General features: G+C 45.2%; 1 protein-coding gene across 3 annotated transcripts in view; it reads right to left on the bottom strand.

Moving 5' to 3' along the window:
• The window catches only part of cntln (centlein, centrosomal protein), a 94951-nt gene that overhangs the window by 28174 nt on the left and 47290 nt on the right, over positions 1–19487 (bottom strand). For all 3 annotated transcript variants that reach the window (XM_080881624.1, XM_080881625.1, XM_080881626.1), the window contains 6 exons: positions 12715–12812; positions 11287–11816; positions 7586–7667; positions 5519–5600; positions 4904–5172; positions 1358–1579 (listed from right to left, as the gene is read on the bottom strand). In XM_080881624.1, coding sequence (XP_080737750.1) covers positions 1358–1579; positions 4904–5172; positions 5519–5600; positions 7586–7667; positions 11287–11816; positions 12715–12812 — 1283 coding nt within the window. The remainder of the gene's footprint in view (positions 1–1357; positions 1580–4903; positions 5173–5518; positions 5601–7585; positions 7668–11286; positions 11817–12714; positions 12813–19487) is intronic.

Here is a 19487-nt window from a genome sequence, read left to right as displayed (position 1 = left end):
GTGTTTGTTAATGTGTCTGAATGTGCATGTGACTGGGGGGTAGGGAAGGTTTTCACGACACAGCTGATGACAGGTCAAACACAGCATGCCTCCTCATTATAGTTACAGTGGGAGGGTGGAAGGTGCTAAAAGAGGTTAAGAGGAAAACTGTGTTATTTAAAGTGGATAAGGGGAGTAATTAGTAAAAAATAACAATTTATAGACCTGGAGGGGTGAATTTATTTCAGTCAGGAATGTGAATAAAGAAAAAGACCAACAGACAAGTACAACAAGGGGAAAAAAACTGAATACTAACAATAAAAATAAATAAATTGACCTGCTAATGATCAAACATCCTGTAACCTAGAATATTAAACTGTAAATAATAACCTTTTGTGTTTTACTCTTTTCTTTATGAGTAACAAAGATGTAAGGCTCACGGTGACAGGTCGGCTTCTGATTATAAGCATGATGGATATCTGAACCTGCAAGTTCACTTTGGTTTAAAGGGCCCTTGTCTCTTGTGGGAACTGCTCCCAGTAGAAACACTTGACAACGTACTCGCTCAGCGCACGCACCCCCACGGAGCATCCCTCGCCTCTCCCTTTCGCTGTCACCTGACATGACTTTCTCAGGCGTGTGTGACGACAGCGGCAATCTGCGTGGTGACACTGACGAGCAGGCTGCTGAGAGGGTGATAATACTGTGGTACCACTCACACCTCATTCCCTCTGATGTAGGGCATGTCTCTGCTGTTATTCCCCATTTCTCATCTTTCTGACAGGCACTCCGAAATAAGATCAAATGACAGGAAATGCTAATTCACGCTGAAATCAAACGTAATATCAAGTGATGTTAAGTGTAAGCTGAAAGGCACCAGAATTTGTTGTTTTTTTGAGAATCAAGCACAACTTGAAAGTAAAACCTTGACAGAGTTTCTGTTGAGAGTTTTTAAACTCCTCGAGGAGGGCAAGTGCTTCAAACCAGTGAAATGTTAAAGTGACTCAGAAATAGTGATGTAAATATATGTGAAATTCAGTACTGTTAACATGGTAAGTAACAGAATGAAAGACAGAAAATTCCAACTAAAAAGTGCAAAAGAATTAAGAAATTTTCATATTGCCTGATTTACCACAGCACAGTAGAAAGTGGAAGTAGTCTTTCTCTAGATACATTTTTTCAGTCCTTTACCACTGATACTCCCAAAGTTTTCCTTGTTATTCGTGGTATTCTCGAGCACTCAAGCTTCTTAGTGCACAAAATTGGAAGAGAACAACATCTTTAATACCATCCTCCTATTAGCAGATTTACCTCATAAGGCATGCACAATGAAAAAACACAACCGTGAGGGCAATTCATTAACTCTAGAACTGCTAACCTTAAGTTTGGCTTGAAGTTGTTTGACCTCAGCCTCCAGGGCTTGGAGGGCAGGGTTAGCCGGGGCAGGTATGGTTCTGCACTGGCAGGAGCACTCTACGTTCGCTGGTGCTGTTGGTGGTATTGTAGTTTGCGGGGGGAATTTGATCTGCTTCCACTGCTTCAACTCCATCTCCAAAACCTTTTTCTGCTGCTGCACACCAGCCAGGTCAGAGGTCAGCTTCTGCGGGTTTGACCGACAGACAGAATTGGTTAGCTAGGCTGGTGATGATGCCGCAACTGGAAGCAAAAGTTTGGTGCACTGCTATTAAAAAAAACAAAGAAACACAGATTTGTGTTATTGGATGGTGAGGGCGAAAAAGTAACAGGCGACTGATATACTGCTACATGAGCTGATAAGCTTTATATCAAACCAAAAGCCTTTTTTTTTCTCCCTTATAATGCAAACCTAATTTACTGCTGTAAGAAGGCAGAGTTCCTCTGACTAACATAGATCTTTATATTAAATCCACTCCTCACAAATATAATAAATGCAAAGACAGAATAAACACAATTTGTTTAAAATACTGTATGTGTTATCCACGGGTGAGCTGCAAGCTCTCCTTTAATATCTTGTCTGCGATAAAACGTCTTTTTTATGCTAATTAGGAGACAAATGATGCTGTTGCCTGGTCAATAGAGCCTAATTCTCACTGTAATTGGCATGCATAATATAGCCATCATGCAGCACACTTTGGAAAAGAGGTAGATCAAGTATTTAGTCAGTAGTTGAGTCTGGATTGATGAAGAATAACGCAACTAACTGAATGCATACAATTTACAGTGACTCTGTGATTCAGAATGCTATGTGAGATTAAAAACTTTAAACCACATGCATGTGCCGGAGAAAAGCAAAAATCCGGTTGTTTCTTATAAGAAAGTATGGACCACAAACCTATTGCTGTGAGTTTGAATCAGTGCTGTCACAATTAGCTGATTTGGTATCATATCAAACATGAATGGTTAATGGCACAAACAGGAGACGTGATACATGAAGATATGCGCTCCACACATAGGGTAAATGTTGGAGCACACACCGAGGCGTGCGCACACACCCAAGTGAAACCACAGAATCCCATGGGTTTGCTCTCTGCTCCGCATACACGGAGGTTATTGATATCTGGTTGCTGGCTGACACCTTTTAATAGAATCCCTCCTGTTTTAGGTTTCCTTCTCTCTGTTGAAGATGCACATGCCACATCCACAGGGAGGGTGGGAGGAGAGCAGGACGAGCACAAAATAAAAGCGGGGCTGTGGCCCCAGTGGCAATAGTGCAGGAATTAAGAGAGGCATTGATGAGGCTTCCAGTAAGACAAGCTTTGATTTCACAGGCCATTTTCAGCCCTGGTGAGAGATGACACTGAGGCAGGCGTGATATACTGGTAGCTCCATTAGGCCAGGAGAGAGGACGCCGGTCTCTCTTTCCTGTGAGCAGTGGTCTCACTGATGCTGTTCCTTTAGTAGCTAAAAGGAATTTTTAAACATGAATAAACCACTGAAACACTAAGATTGTCTTACTGCATCAATTTCTTAATTACGCAATCATTCTTCTGGCCAGACTTCTTGTGCAATAGGTTTTATTAATTATTAATTTAAATAAAGTTTGGAGCTTTGCTTTCTTAGTTCATTAAATTTGTAGAGATAATCCTGTGATAATCCCTGCCCCAAAAACATTAAAGGAGGGAAGGCAACTCCACACTTTGAGTGGGGATGACACAGTGTGCCACAAAGTAAAGCATCTGTGGAATTGATGACAGACTAAGGAAGGCTTATCCAAGCAACAAAATGATTCTGTAGTTGGATGCTATGCAATACTCAAGGATTTCAATAAAAGTTAGACTTGCCTGTAGTAGGATGCACTGTGAGTTTTTAAGTTACGTTATGCCACGTTGAAGGGCGACTTTAAGGTTTTTACACACTGCGTCAATTTTTTCTTGTAATCTAGCTGACTGCCTGTTTCTCTGGGCACATTATTGCATTATAACCAGATGCATTATCAGCAATTGAATGTAATGTTATTTTCACAGCTGGAAATCATACTGAAAACCTAAAAAAGAAAAGTTTTAACCAAACCACGTGTTCCAGTTAGGCTGAAATATCATATACATTGCATGAATCTGAGTAGTTGTTGAAAGGAAATACAAATACAGTTAAGAATACATTTACATCCCAGAGTTCACGTGCAACCAAACACACAGAAGTGGAGAGGGGAAGCAAGAATGGAAAAAAAACGAGAAGATATGACTTAATAATGGAAGGAGGGAAGGAAAGGAGCAACAAGAGAAGGACAGAATGGCGAAGGATCAGGAGACAGAGCAACACAAACAAGTTTCTGTGAAACTGCCATGCTACTTCTCACATGATGGCCCCTGTGGAGGCTGTCCTAAGCCAATTACAAGCAGAGAGTTTTAGTTAGAGAGTTGGCCAGGACCGGTTGGAACAAGCCCAAAGTCCATCACCTCTTGGCCTTTGCAGAGAGGGCAACAAGACCTAGCTTTGGCCAGTCAGTCGGCTCCAACTTTCTCAGGTGGAGTGGCATTAATACTGCAGGAGGAAAGAGGAAACAAACAGGAAGACAACAATTCCCTCTCTGTCCACTCATTCACACAACAGTGTGTGTACATGTGTGCCTTTACTGCTGTGCCTGAGTCTAAGGTCTCGTTGGACTTCAGCAATCAGATGCCTCGGTGGGTGCAGAAGGGCCACTTCCCAGGTAGCAACACTATGAAGGCTGCACTCTGGCCCGTGTGTGCAAGTGCAATATACTCCATCGGTACTATTCCACAGTAAGTGAAAAGTAAATATACGGACATACAGACAAGAACACATACACCTAATCAAGAGTCCAGTGGGCCTTTGCTGGCTGCTGCTGTGTCTGAATCCACCAAAAGAAGTTTCTGCCTGCCAGATTAACGACTCTGTCTGTCAAGGTGTTGCTGTGTGTGTGTGTCTGTGTGTTTGTGTGTCTGTGTATGTACATAAGTTGATGTGTACAAGGAGCACCTGGCAGGAAAGATACTGTTTAGGGGCCAAAGCTCTTGGTGTTTTATTTACACTCTTTACCAAGTCTAAGAGTTTTTTACCTGGAGGCACGTACTAAATAACTAAAAGGTGTGTGGCACTGGATGTAGTCACCTTGAGTGTATGTGTGTGTGCGTCTGCGAACACGACTGCTCATATTTGGAGAAAAGTAACTGCTGGTGACAAAGATTGTTGTGGAGAACTGGCTCGCTGAAACATTCAGCAGGAGGAGACAATGGCAGAGTCAGAGAGAGAAAGAGCGTGTGAGATTCTCCTCCTCTCTACTGCCCTGTGGTTCTGACCTCCACAGACAAGGGTAGGCCTGTCAGCCACACTTATTAAGCATGATAAGGGCATGCTACTGCTTCACTCTCAGCCCCAAGAAAATACAAAAGAAAGACAAAGATGGGGGAAAAAAAGAGAAACTTCCTAACACTTACAACTGGCTCGTCTCCCTTAACTCGTCTCCCAGCTTTTCCCAAGTTACCTGCGTGAGCTGCTTGCTGCTGCACAGCTTCTCAGTGAGGGAGTTGAGCTGTGCTGTGATCATCTCATTCGCCCTTTGTAGATCTCTGGCTGAAAGCATAGCATCTTTCCTGGCACTTCGCAGTATGTCAACGTGACGCTGTAGAGACTCGATGCGCTGCTGCAGAGAAGAGGAGGAGCAGCGCTGGGTCTTCACAAGCATCCTCTTCCTCCTCTGCCGACTTTTCTCTCCTCTTGTCCCGCGGTCCCACGGCTCACGCTGTTTATCGTCTAACAGGAGGAAGTACACGCAGCCGCCTCAGAGTTGACAAGTGCACAGAAAACCTCAAAATCCCAATTTAGAAGCTACTGCTGAGATTTAACAGGCGTGCATCTTTGTGTATGCAAAAGTGGAAGCTGTGATGGATTTAACAACCTGAATAATTAACATTTTCCATTTTTAACCAATTCAGATGTGCCGAGTTATGGGGGGAAAAAAACGAAGCTTGTTAACTTCTCGGATACTTGTTTCTTATCGACAGCATGTAAATACACTGAGTGTTCTATCTGCTTCAATTAAAAGTTGATTAGATTTCTGTAATCCAGCATGGGTTCACAAAAGGAAAACTTGTGCTACCTCGGGCCAGAACGTCGGGTTGTTTTCTGTGAGATTCTGCCGCTGGTGCTTCTGTGTTTGAGATCGGCGACCACCTGTAGGACTGAAAGAACAGAAAACCCAGTGACAATGAAGAAAAGCAGCCGTTTAATGTAACACAACAGTTGACATGCTGCTCTTCCTAAGATGCAGCTCATAACGACACCATGATCACAGAATGTGCGCAGCTTAACGCAACGAGACAAATCACCCAGTGCTTTAATAATTCACCTGAGCATGTTCAACCGACTCCAACTTGAACACCTCTCAGCACAGATATTACTTCTGACAGATGCTTACAAATGCCGCCTTTGTTCAATCACCAACTGAAAGCCCTGATTCACTCCTACGGTGTGACGGGTGTGTGTGAGAGTGTAGTCGTTTGTACGCAAAAGTGTGTACGCATGTGTGTTCGTGACAACTCCCAACTGCACCATCATTTGTAGTGACATCAAAGAAAGGGCCCCCCTACCTCACTCCTTGCTCTCTGCCTACATTCTTTGTATGGGGGACAGGTAGGATTTGATCAGTGCCAGTTTTGATCATGCATGCAGAGAGGAAAGGGTAGATGAACCCTTTGGTTTGTGACATACTACGTTGCGCGGGGCTTGGGCTGTCAAAGCGATGAACCCAGAAGGAGCTGATGGGCACATTTAGAGGATCAGGACTGGGGAAACTAAAGGGGATCTGAGATAAGGGCCCTGACAGCTCCCAGGTTATATTCACAACAACCATCTCTTCTCTACTTTCTACTTTGCTTCGGTGCTGCTGAAACGAGAAAAAGAGGAGAAGAGAAGAGGCAGCACATCTTTAAGGCCCCTCTCTTTCTCTCTTCGTCTCTCCTCTTGACGGACTTTTCTCTCAAGGGTTTGGATCTGCCATGTAGCACTGTGAAGAGGTTTGATGTGGACAAGTGCAAGGGTCCAGGCCTAATGATTTCGTGGTGTGCATTCACAAAGGCTTCCTCAGTCACAAGACTAGGAAAGTCTTTGTGAATGTAGACATAAAGCGATAGCCAGTTAAAAATGAATAGTACAGCACGGCTCAAACAACACAAAAAGTAGTTACAGAGGCCCTAAGAATTATTTATGCAGACATTAAACTGTATATAAAAGATGGATGGATAGCCACTGAGACGTCACTCCACTGCTTTGCAGGCTACTATTTCAGGATGGAGTTACAAAGTTATTACATAATGTTAGAACTGCAGGGCCAGTTTTGTAAGTAGGATGCAACAATAATTTAATAAAGAGTGATGATAACTTTGGCTAGCAAAAACAAAACAAAAGAACAAAAAACAGCTAGCTGATACACAGTTTGTTTTTGTTTTTTTGTTTTTTTTAGTACAACTAAATGTTGGTGATACCTATCTTTGTTGTCACAGACAGAGGAAATAGACTAAAACTCTTTTTTTGTATCAGGCTGTAAGCCTTTTGTAAAACATCCCTTGAGTGGGCATTTGAAGAATTGCAGTTTTCGATCACTTCTGAATTACCTATAGTGTTACCTACACCGTCTACATATTATTTGATAAGTATTACTTTTTTCCATCGAAAAACATACAAATTTGAAAATGTTGGTTCAAACTCTAATCAGTATTTACAGAGGAGCTCAGGAGAGAGGTACAACAGTGGGTGTCCAAAGACATGTGCAAAACATGGTAGAGGCTCTTTCATGGTTTGTTGTCCTCAGAGCCAGGAAATGCACATTAAACAGCAAACGTCCAAAAAAGAGCTCCTTCAAGAGGCCTGGAGAACTATTCCTGAAGACTACGTAAAGAAATGACAAGCTTGTCTGAGAGAATTATTAAAAATATGCTGAAATTTACACTCATATTTAGGACCAAGGAGACATTGTATACTAAGACCTTCATTAATTGAATTCACTTGTAGGCAGTTTCATTTAAAGGCTGAATATTCACACAAACCCAAGTAAAATGTTAATCTGTACAAAAAAGCAGTGAGCAGGAAACAGCTGACGCTTACTTCTAACTGTATCTTTATTCCTTTTTTAAGTCCAAAAACAATTAAAAGACAAGGGCAGACCAACCTGTCTATTAGTGTGCTGTCTGTGAGGCACCGTCCCCGAGGGCAGGCTGTTGAGACTGTCCGAGTACTCCTCTGCACTGTCACTGTAGAGAAAGGTGAAGTCTATTACAGACTAGAAGTTGAACCGACAACCCTGGTTCTGAAAGTACCACCCTTGGACAAAAATCCAATTTACCTTTTATGGTTGATTTAGTTGACATCAAGCAAAAATATGTGCATCTCGGCCCCCTCCTTCAAACAGAAAATCAATGTCCCATCCAATTTCTGAGCTGGAAGTGTAAATGTGTGTGTAAATTAAGTGAAAAGCTGCAGTGTCTGGTGCTGTTTGTGAATGCATCAACATGTATGAGAGCGGCTGTGGCCTTCATTAGCCCTCTGTGTGTGACAGACATGTGTGAGAGGCACGGCTGAGCGGAGCCAAGCAAAGTTGCATCTGATGGACGCACGGTAAGGGCTTCCTGAGAGACACACACACACATGCACACAGGTTTATTGACAGTGACCTTTGACGTGAAGGTGGAAGCCAGTGACATTTACGCTGGCGGGTTTATTAAGGTGGGGTCTGGGAGAAGCAGCGGAGGTAAAGACCACAGAGAGAGGATCTAACTGGAACGTGACAAGCCTGGGGGCTAGTTAGGGTTAAAACCAGCCTGGAAGGGGCACAGGGACTTTGCTAAAGATTACGAATCACCAACACTAACACCAGGGTTGCGTGCATCGACTTGGTGATGACAGCAAATAGATCCAACTTAAATTTAGTATTATTAATGGAGTTCTTAATTGTGTCTGCAGTCTAACTAGTTGTTCCCTAGTTCCTCTTTAAGACACACCATATATATATTTACAGTACATGGTGCTTCCACTCTATATGTGAGGACATGTCTAAGCTTTTACATGCTGAGTCCAAACCTGTGTGGAGCAAATACAGATAACCTGTTATGTAGAAACATAATGACAGCAGATGCTTACACTGAGGAAATGAGAGCATCCAAGGGGTGTAAGGGGTGGATCTCACCGAGAACTGAGCAGATACAGTATGCATGCCCCTACAGTAGTAACCTGTCAATCACAGGCAGGTAGGCACAGCCTAAAGCATACTCTGCTGGTCTGTCTTACTCTACATGGGGCTGTATTTTACAAAATGACCATCATGTTAATTTTGGATGTGAACCATAAAAAATTTACTGTGCTCATGAATCCAGAGAGACAATTGGACTTCTTTTTGCAATCAGAGCAGTCGCCTCCTGCTGGCCTTTAGGAATAATGTATTTTCTAAGGCACTTGTACGTTTTTAAGACCCAAGATTAGCTTTGTCTACTCCAAGGATGTCAAATTCATTTTACATTGTGAGCCACATACAGGCTTTGATCTTAAGTAGGCCAAACTAGTGAAATTCCCCTTTCTGTCACAGTAAGCATATTCAACTACACATTTAATCCAGGTAATATTTTAATATAAGAAAAAGAAGTGCAATCTCAACAGTATTAAAATAAATCTGTAAGCACTACTCTTTGGGCTTAAATAAATATGTAGCCCATGCCCAGAATATCCTGTTATTATAAAACAAAGTTTTTGTTAATTCACAGAAAATGCTCTTTTAATAATTACTACTGTTCTTTAAAATTGTCTTTAAAATGATTATTTAGCAGGTAGTGAAAGAACAGGGACTATTAATTAATTATTTTGGTGTTGTGTGAATGGCTATGGGTGATTTCTTTGTCAGGATGAAAAGCTGTAAAACGTCTGAAAATACAGTAAAAAAAATGGCAAAATTGATCCTCCTCTTCACATTCTTCAAAGCCGTCCGGTGGGCCACATTATATGCCGGACCAATTCTGGCCTCCGAGCCTTATGTTTGACATCCCTGATCTACTCTTATGCTACTGTTTTATTTAAAGGAATGTTCTCTTATGTTCTCAATCACAGCAAATCCCTCCAGTAGCGTTTTTAAACTCTGGTACCTTGAGAGAAAATTAATGTTTGCCATCTTTGATATTATCCTTATCCATAATTTGTGGCCCAATCATCCGAAATGTACTGTCCTGCAGCCCTGATCAAGAGTTTATATAACACGAAAATACATATCCTTTATTCCTTCTAGCATAACTGAATGATTGAGTCTGATACCTGCTTGCTCTTTTTCTTTCCTGCTTAGCAGCAAAACTGCTGATCTGCTTAAATTGGTCAGCTGCCTCTAGCAGTTCAAAACTTGAGAGCAGGTGCCAGAGGCAGCGAGAAAAATAAGGTGGGGGGAAAAAAAAAACAAAGACTTGTCAGTAGCCTTAACGAGTCTGACATCTTTATTTGGTGCTATTTAGGCCAAAGCTCCTTAGGCAGAAATACTGTACCTTCCAGGAATGTCAACCAGACATAGACAGCATTTGTGAAGAGGACCCCTAGAAGATACGAGGCACAGAAGGCTTTACAGTAGCAAATCAGTTGACAGGTGCCTTAAATAAGACAACATCTCAGTTTAGGCCCCTTCTTCAAAAATCCACTTAGATCCTCCTCTCAGGTAAAGCGTTTATTAGACTGCTGCTTATTAGCCACATGGAGTGGTATTAGGAAAGCAGGGCATAGCTGCACCCAGTCCCCGTTAAACGGCCTCATGCGGATAGAGCTGGGGTGGATTAGAGTCTGATGAATTAGTCGGTGAAGAGGTAGTGAGTTAGGAGGGCTGAGCTAGAGAGCGTGTAGAGCAAGGCATACCGGGAGAGAAAGAGAAGGGAAATAAATATCAGCGAGTGTTTGAAATCAAATCATTTCAGCCATCACTCAATAGATGTTGGCTCAGTGGCTTTTTTGCATAAAACATACATGAAATAATTACTGTCGATGGTTCTTAATTTAGAGGGTGTTAAACAGCTTGTAGACATCTGGTACTGATCCGAGTAGGGTCATTCAAAATTCATCTAACCAAATTAAGGCGAGGAGCTAAGGAGAGGAGTGTGGGATGGAAAGGAAGCGTATGTGTGTATGTCTATGTGTGTGTGTTGGGAGGGGGCAATGGGGTGGCTGGAGGAAAAAAAAGAGCAGCACACACACACACATACATTTGTGAACCGACATGCCACAAGATAACTAACATAACTAGACGCAAGGTGGGCTTCATATAGGAGTGTGTCTGTGTGTGTGTGTTTGGGAGGAGGGGGTGGACTGGGTCCTTGCAGGGGGATCCTTAGTGCTGTCGATGGGGGGTAGTAAATATGCAAAGAACGAGTAAATTAAATCAAACTGCCAAACCGTCAATTTCGGGGTAGCGTGACTAGTGCATGAAAATGGCATCACTGGAAGGTATCAAGGCTTTGGCGGCCCCTTATCCCTGGGCTTTTCTGGCATCGGTTCAACTTTGTGTAGAGAGGTGGCTAATTTTGCATGCAAATTTCAGTCAATAAGCTCCAAGCGAGGCGTCCCATGATATTTCAAAGGATCTGACAGTAGTTTCCCCCCCTCCTCTCTCCTTCTCTCTATCATTCTTGCTCACATTCTTCTTTTGGCTCCTGAATACCAACTAGACAGACAATGAAATTCAATCACCCATTTGCTTACGCTTTGCAAATGCACGTTGTCCCCTCGATGCTGCTGCTGCTACCCCCCCCCCAACTATTCAGCCAGCCCATCCTCTCTGCCCAAACACCTAAAAATAATGAGAGGGGGTGTGTGAGAATATGTGCGTCAGTGCGCGTGCATGTGTATCATTACCTTTCTACGCTCATGTCCTCCCACTCGTCTTTAGCGGCACTGGAGCTTGGCCCTTGCCAGCTGATGGCTTGATTGGCGCTGACTCTTTGGTGGCTGCGCTGCCGTAGCAGACCTCTGTGCCTGGTTGTTTTGAATTTGACCTTGCTGCTAATGCTGTTAGCGATCCCACCTGCCCGCATCGGTCCTGCAGCACGATTTCTATAGAAGTCCTTAGCTGCTCTGAGAATCCCCAGCTCCTGTCTCAGCTTCAGCAACTGCTGATGAAGCTTTGTAGCCTCTTTCTGAGATGAGGCCAGCTGTACTTCTAGAGCCTTGACCTCACTACAGTGCTGCTCCTCCTGAGCCACGGCCTGCGCATGGGCTGCCTTTTCACGAGCAGCTTCTTGAGTTCTTTGATGATCCAAAGAGGCTTGGAGTTTGCGGCAGTTGTGGGCCAAGTCTTCGTTGACTTCGAGTAGCTGCTCTTTTTCATCTTTCAGCCTTTCTGTCTGCTCCTCCATGCTTATCATTCTTTGCTCCAGTTGATCAATCTGAAAAGAAAAAAAACATACATGGGGCTTCTGTGCTACAAAATAATCAATTTTGGCTTATATATCTGTAGTTTTTTTTTTTTTTTTTCGTTTTTAAAACCCCCCAGAAATACTTATTCTTGGACTGCTAGTGACAAAATAACAACCTGCTCTATAGTATTAATATTAGTAAGATTCAATGAGAAAGACCATATCGTGATTTACTAGTTTTCCTCTCCACTGATATTTTCCCAAGTGCGTAATTACAGTTTGCTGTGTGGGTGGGGGGCGGAGAGGGGAGCAATACCGTCGTCCCCAGTCAAACACGGTTATGGACATCTGACTTGCACCCCGTTACCCTGATCACCTTTAACTACGCTGCAACCATGAGCACTTAGTCTATTTGTTAGATCTTTGGTGGAGACTGTTTAAGAGAACAGTGGATGCCTGCTGGGTTTGTGCCTCCAGGCAATTTTTCCCTTTTATTTGGTTCTCTCTCTGCCTGCTGGTGAAGCCTGGTACCCTTCAAACAAAATTAGACGGCTATCCCCACTCCTGATGATTTACTGCCATGAAAGCTGAAGGGGTGGGGGAACATATAAGCTCATGCAAGCAGGGTTTTAAATGTGTGTGTGAGTGTGAGCGTAAAACATGCCTCCAAACCTATGAAATCTACGTTAAATCAACTAGTATTTTCTGGGATACACAAATTATATTTGGCAATTTATAGACTGTCTAGTTGATACTGTGCTTGGAAATTACTACATGACCCTTCTCCAATGCATACGAACACCGTTAAACTATCCTTGAAAGAGCAAAATCAAAAATTTCTGAGAGCTGCCATGCTGAACTTATGGCTGTGTTGGATTTCCTTTATAGGCAGTGACAAAGAACACCCCGTGACGGCATAGTGCTGTACCTTTTTCAATAACTGCTCCATTCGACCTGAAAGAAGAGAAGGCTTTTTCGGAGTGCTGCTTTTGACCTGGTGCTCCTCAACCATTTTGTGAAGTAATTCTGCAAAGAAGAACAAAGCTCGCTATTGTGACACTTTGTGTCAAATTCAAGCTGCTCAATCAATAGAATAATTATAAAAAGGGTACATTTAAATCAATTAGCATTAGTAAGGTCTAATTTCCTTCCTGAGCTTCAGTGTCTTTTTTCCTTTTTGTCAATCAAATCTGAAAAATCCCTAACGCTGTTTTCATGTGGACTTGGAATTTTCACTGCAAAAAACACCTTTGGTTTCAAAAATCTTACACAGCCCTTTAACTTCAGATTAATAGAAAGGTGTTTTATTTAATAGTCCACCGGGAAATAGGAAAACAGGGCTCAGAAGTGCAGGCGGGTGTATACTATATGCAACCTCTCTCTGGGGACCTAAAACAAACGAAGAGAAGTGCTTGAATCCCTTGTGAATACACAGCCCCAGGCTGCACTGCTTTGTAGTCCACTGTGTTTCCCCAAAGGACTTCTAATCTCCACAGACAAACATGCAGCTTTATTCTGGGAAATTCAATAGTGGCCCTGGCAAACATATGATTTAGACTTTATGATAACAACAGAAAGCATGCAAGAGTGCAAGTGCTTAGGCATTTGATGCATGTGTATTCATGAACACATCTAACACAATCTAACAGACCTCTGTCACTGCTACCTACCCAGTATCTACCTGCTGAAGTACAAACAACTTCCCTGCCTACGTATATGCGAAGGGCAACACAAAACTTGAGGTTACTCTATTCCGTAACCCCCGTTCTCTGATAACATGAGTGAGGTGTCTCACTATGGGGAACGCTCTCTCAGCGTTGTCCTCAGAAGCCTCTATATCATTACTGGTGATCTGGTGAGACACCTCACTCATGTTATCAGAGAACGGGGGTTACGGAGTAGAGTAACCTCAAGTTCTCTTTCAAACATTAGTTTCGGTGTCTCACTATGGGATATGCAGACTCCCGTATTGCCAGATAAGCCCATCTGAACGACTGACTGCCCACTTAGGAGGTCTCGTGGGGCCCCACAGTGTGGGCTAGAGTTGGTGCAGTGACATCCAACCTGTAAAACCTTGCAAAGGTCAAAGGTGAAGCCCAGCTCGCCACTGCACATATCTCTTCTATAGAGATGCCCCTAAAAAGGGCCCAAGAGGTTGCCATCCCTCTAGTCGGGGGGGAGAAGAAGCTGGAATAAGCCAATTGGATCGCCTCAACAATCCAGTGGGAAATGCGTTGTTTGCTAACGGGCTTGCCAAGATGTGGTTTAGCCCAGGAAACAAACAGCTGATCCGACCTCCTGAAAGCCTTCGTTCTCTCTCTATAGGTACATAAAGCCCTAACTGAACAGAGAGCATGTAGGCGCTCCTGTTCAGGGGACGAGAAAGGAGGAGGGCAAAAAATTTCCAGCTCCAATGGGATGCATTGGAGATAAGGATTTTTGGGCACAAAGGCCGGATTTGGCCTGAGTGTGACTCTAGAGTTATCCCGCGTGAATCAGGTGCACTCTTTGTGTACTGACAGCGCATGAATATCACTGACACGTTTCGCAGATGCGAGAGCCAGGAGCAATGCAGTTTTCAAAGACAGGATTTTTATTTCCACCTGGTTTAGTGGTTCAAATGGTGGCTGTGAAACTGCCCCCAGCACCAGGGATAAATCCCACGTGGGAACGAGAGGTTTAGACACTGGGTGGAGCCGTTGTGCCCCTTTCATGAAACGGCAGACTAGCGGGTGATGGCTCACTGGGCCATCCACGAAGCCCACATGGCATGCTTAAATGGCTGCTAGATATACTTTAATTGTGGAAAAGGCCTTTCCTTTATCTAACAGTTCTTGGAGAAAGGAGAGACTTTCCACACCATTCCTCAAATACCCTCCACTTGTTCTCATACTATGATCTTGTGGAGAGGGCTCTAACACTCTGTATAGTGGCTATAACACCCCTGGGGAGTCCTGCTGTACTCAGATTCAACCTCTCACGGGCCAAGCCCACAGGGCGAGGAGCTCGGGGTGAGGGTGAAAAATCTCCCCCCTGGCTTGGGAGACTAGTTCTCGTCGGAGAGGGAGAGCCCAAGGTTCGCTCCACAAGACGGGCATAATCTCCGCTAACCAATGGGACCTCGTCCACCTTGGGGCGATCAATATCATTGTTAGCCCTCTCTCTCTCACTCTGGTTAGAGTGGGAAAAATTAAGGCCAGTGGAGGGAACGCATAAAGCAGAGCTTGTGGCCAGTTGTGAGCTACCCCTAGTGGAGCCTCCTGGTCCCTCTGGGAGAAATACAGTGGACACTGAGCGTTCTCCCTCGAGGCAAACAGATCGACCTGTGGGTGGCCAAAGCGGGTCCAGATTTGGGTCACCACATGTGGGTGCACGGTCCAGTCCCCGTACTGCGGGTTTCCCCTGGACATTAAGTCTGCTCCCAAGTTCAGAGCTCCTGGAATGTGAGTAGCTCTCAGTGACAACAGATTGATGCTGATCCACATTATCAGCCTGCGAGCCAGCATGTGCAAAGGACGGGACCGTAACCCGCCCGCAAAGCGCAGGAATTTTCTGTGAGGCGGGTAAATAGGGATGTGAAAATATGCGTCCTTCAGGTCTATTGATGTAAACCAATCGCCTGGGCGCACTACATGCAGCAGAGTGGTGGTCGTCAACATCCTGAATTTGTATGACCTCAGATGCTGATTCAGAGCCCGTAGGTCCAGTATCGGACGCAGTCCCCCTCCCTTCTTGGGCCTACGGGAAAATACTTTGAGTAAAAGCCGCATTGGCTCTGCTCCTGGGGTATTTCTCGTACTGCTCCCTTTGATAGCAAGGTAGTTATTTCTTCTTGCAGGATCCTGGCTGATTCGCCTTTTGCAAGAGAGAAAATCACTCTGTGAAATCTGGGAGGGGTGGTTGCGAATTGTAAACGATAGCCTCACCCTAATGTCCTCACAACCCATTCTGGCGCAGCGAGAGCTCGCCATCTCTCTATTCTTGCTGACAGCGGCCCCAAAGACAGGCACTCCACAGTAGACGGAGCTTTGGCTCCCTCTTGTGGCGGAAACTGGTCCTGCGGGCCAGACCCGACTGCGCATGTGCGGGCGGCCTGCGCTTGACCAGCGCTCGTGGGGCTGGACACCACTGAGGGAATCGACCCCGGTGGTGTCTGGGTGCGTGGGGGCATTATGTTTTTCAACATACTCTGTGTTTTTCACACATTTTTCCCGTGCCCTTGGCAACATGCCTGGATGCAATGGGTAAATTTTTAATAAACAGTGTGTTTTTGTGTGACATGCTTGATTCAGCTGAACAGTGTCTCGTCGTCTCTTTGTTGAAATGCGCTCTGTGGGATCCAACTCGAGTCCCAGGCGCTGAAAGGTGGAGGCAGAACACACTTCTCCGAATGGACTTGGAGCCCGGGCTGGTCCGGCTCCGATCTCCCCGTGGGGGATGTTAGGCAGTCCGCTTCTTCTTGCAGTCCGACTTCTTGGCTGGTGGTGGGGCACCCTGAGCGGCAGCAGGCGGGACATGTTTCCTGGGCCAGTGGGTCTTAGGGTTCTGCGATCCTAGGGGACCCTGGGCTGCAACCTGTGGGGCTGGGCGGCGAGGGATTCTAAACATCGGCACGCCGGCTGGTGACCTGAGCGAACATTCGGCAACTGGGAGGAGGGGGGTCTTCCGAGGGAGACACAGCTGCAGGGCCTCTCCCTTGTTCTTTTTCTTCTCGAACTGTCTTTGCATGGTGGCAGCGGCGGTCCCGAAAAGGCCAGCGGGGTCGATGCTTTCATCCAGAATGTCACGTTTTTCTCCATCTGAAAGCTCCGACAAGTTCAGCCATCTGGCCCTCTCCTGTAGGACGATGATGCTGAGAGCTCTGCCCGCCGCTTGTACTGCTGCTCTAGTGAGGTGGAGACACTGGTCCGTAACAATGCCCAGCTCTTCCCACAGCTTGCTAGCATCCAGGTTCGCAGCAGTCTGGTCCTGGAGCTCCGCCGAGTAGGCTAGCAGGAGCGATGAGGCGTTCAATGCCCTCACGGTGGTGGCAACTGATTTACACGCCTTGTCAGCCAGGGAGGACTGCAGGCGTTTGGCCTTGGAGGGCAGGGACGGACCAGATGACATGGAAACCTCGTCCACGCATTCGGGGAAAAGCGGCAGTATCTGCTTAGTAGTGCACTTCACTTTGGGGAGCCTTTTACCCTCGTATCGTGAGGTGGAGGTCTCCGTTGTCACCGCGGGCCATGGGATCGCCAGCTTTTCAGCTGCCCGTTTTGCAACGTCAAATAGCTCCATGCCGCGGGACTGTGTGCCGGGGTTATCACAATCGGCCCCTTGTGTCGCAGAAGAGGGGGCAAAGAAAACGTTGTCATGCTCGTCCGAGACAAGATGTTCCGACGCTCCCTCAGAGGATTCGCTGAGTAGCTCATCATTAGCCTCGAGGGAATCAGACAACATAGCTTCGCAGCTGACCTCGGCATCATCCGCCAGTGGGAGGACGATATCCATCTCGTCGCCCCAGCTGGTGCCTGGTGTGGCTGACTCAGTGTGCTCCATCGGTGGGCCGATTGGAGACAGCATTGGGTCCTTCTTTGACAGGCTAGCCTGGCGGGCTAGCCTTCGGCGAAGACTTTTTAGGGTGAAGCAAGCGCAGTGTTCGCATGAACCCGGTGTGGAAATAGCCGTTTGGGCATGTTGCAGCCCGAGGCACATCACACACGCGTCCATGTGTATCTGAACCTGAGATTTTGCAACCGCAGGGGCAAATTCTGGTCAGTGGTTTGCAGTCTGCCATATTAAGGAAGCTTGGTGGAGCTAGCTTGGAATTGGCTGGACGGCTAACGCTGATCTTTTTTTTTTTTTTTTTTTCCTCTCGGTCCGATAGCTATGGTGAGCTAGTATGACCTAGCTAGTGTGGTGGCTAGCGCTTGTGCTACCTGGCTTGGTGACCGTGTGTAGCAAAAAACTGTTAGCTTGGTCAGCTAGCTGTTGTGCTAGGTGCGTGGTGGCAGGTAACACACTCTCCGACCTGGCTCTGTGGTGATGAGCAAGCGACTCGAAACGCGAACCGTGCTAGCGCCCGGTGACCAAGGTGTTAGCTTGCTCGCATGGACAGTTAAGCTAGGACTCACGTTCACAGTCAGGAGAGATGAGGTTTCTAAGAAGCGAGAAGAGGAAATTGAATGATGGGTGATGCTGCGTCACACCCTTTTATAGGGAGGAGGGTGGCCCCTCCCTGACGCAAGCGTCACGACTGCCAGCCAATGCTGGCTGGAGTAATGATATAGAGGCTTCTGAGGACAACGCTGAGAGAGTGTTCCCCATAGTGAGACACCGAAACGAATGTTTGAAAGAGAACAATACAAAACATTCTGCTTTTCTTTCTTTCCTATTTAAACATTCCTGACGGGATGACCAAAATAATTTGTACAATGAGGCTGGAAACATTAAATATTCAGGACCTTGACTTTTTAGGTCACTTGATCTTTTGGAGAACGAGTTGAGGGGAAAAAAGCGGCCACAGAAGCAGAGAGGAAAAAGAGAGAGGGTCATGTTGTAAAGAGCTGCTGCTCCCTTGCTTTGCATTGATGCTTTGCCCAGGGAAGTTTGTTACTTTGAATTAGCCTGCCCTTTTGTCTTCCCTACATGTCACATTCAATCAGACAGAGCACCAAATAGGACAGGAGGGCTGCTGTGTTCGCTGGGTACATAACCAGGTTGGGAGACAATTATCCAGCTCCAGCACTGGTGGCATGGGAGTTGGCACCTCAGCACTACCTTGATAAGAAGACGTGGTGGCTCCCTAGTCACCCACTGTTGAAGGAGGTTCTGGCACTGCAGCATACATTAACATCCCTCCCGTGTCTCCTCATAGGAAGCAGCACAAAGACTCCGTTCCTTTCATCTGCTGTCTTTCGTTAGTGTGATCCTGGTGTGAGCGACTGAACCTTGCATCTTTTTGATCGGGTCAAAGCGGTTCCTCAGGAGTAAATCTTATGGCCATCCATAATTTCCTCTTAAGAGTCTTGACTTTATGTCCAACTGACTCCAAATATACTCAGTTCAGTCTAGATTTAATATGAAATATTCTGAATGTTGCCACAATGGTGTAACCTTATTTGAACTGCAAAACAGCAGACATGTTCATAATCTGTATTAAAACTATACCAAATCAGAAAACACAGATGCCTATCTATTGCTGAGACCACACTCCTTCAAAGTTAAGGGATTCTTCCCTGACAAAATGTTAAGCCAAGCATGTCCTTTCAACAGAGGCTGCTTTCTCATATTCCTAACTAGACTGTCAACAGAAGTCAAGCCACTATTTTAATTAGTGCAATCCTTTAAATCACATGCTTGCATCTTCACCAGACACCATCATTGGCTGTGAAGAAAATTAAAGTGATATAGAACAGATCTGTTATTGAACTAGTTAATTAAGGTCACTGGTTGCAGTGGTCAGCATCTGACAAAGCAGCAGATTGGATTAAAAGGGATGTAATTTTTAACACCAGGAATAATACATGCAGACAAGATGGACACCACACTTGATGTCCTAATCAATTTACCAGGAGTTGATCAAGTCTTAATTGAGTTGTCCTATGAATTCTCCTGGGAGTAGTCTTATTAAATCCGCGCAGTAATGCACATGGCCCTGACCAGACCAGTGCTTAATTAAAAAAAAAAAAAAAGAAGAAGAAGAAGAAGAAGAAGTAG

This window comes from Rhamphochromis sp. 'chilingali', assembly GCF_963969265.1.
Source record: "Rhamphochromis sp. 'chilingali' genome assembly, chromosome: 4".
Classification (NCBI taxonomy): Eukaryota; Metazoa; Chordata; class Actinopteri; order Cichliformes; family Cichlidae; genus Rhamphochromis; species Rhamphochromis sp. 'chilingali'.
The sequence above is the reverse complement of the archived record's forward strand: the minus strand, read 5'-3'. Positions and strand labels throughout refer to the sequence as shown.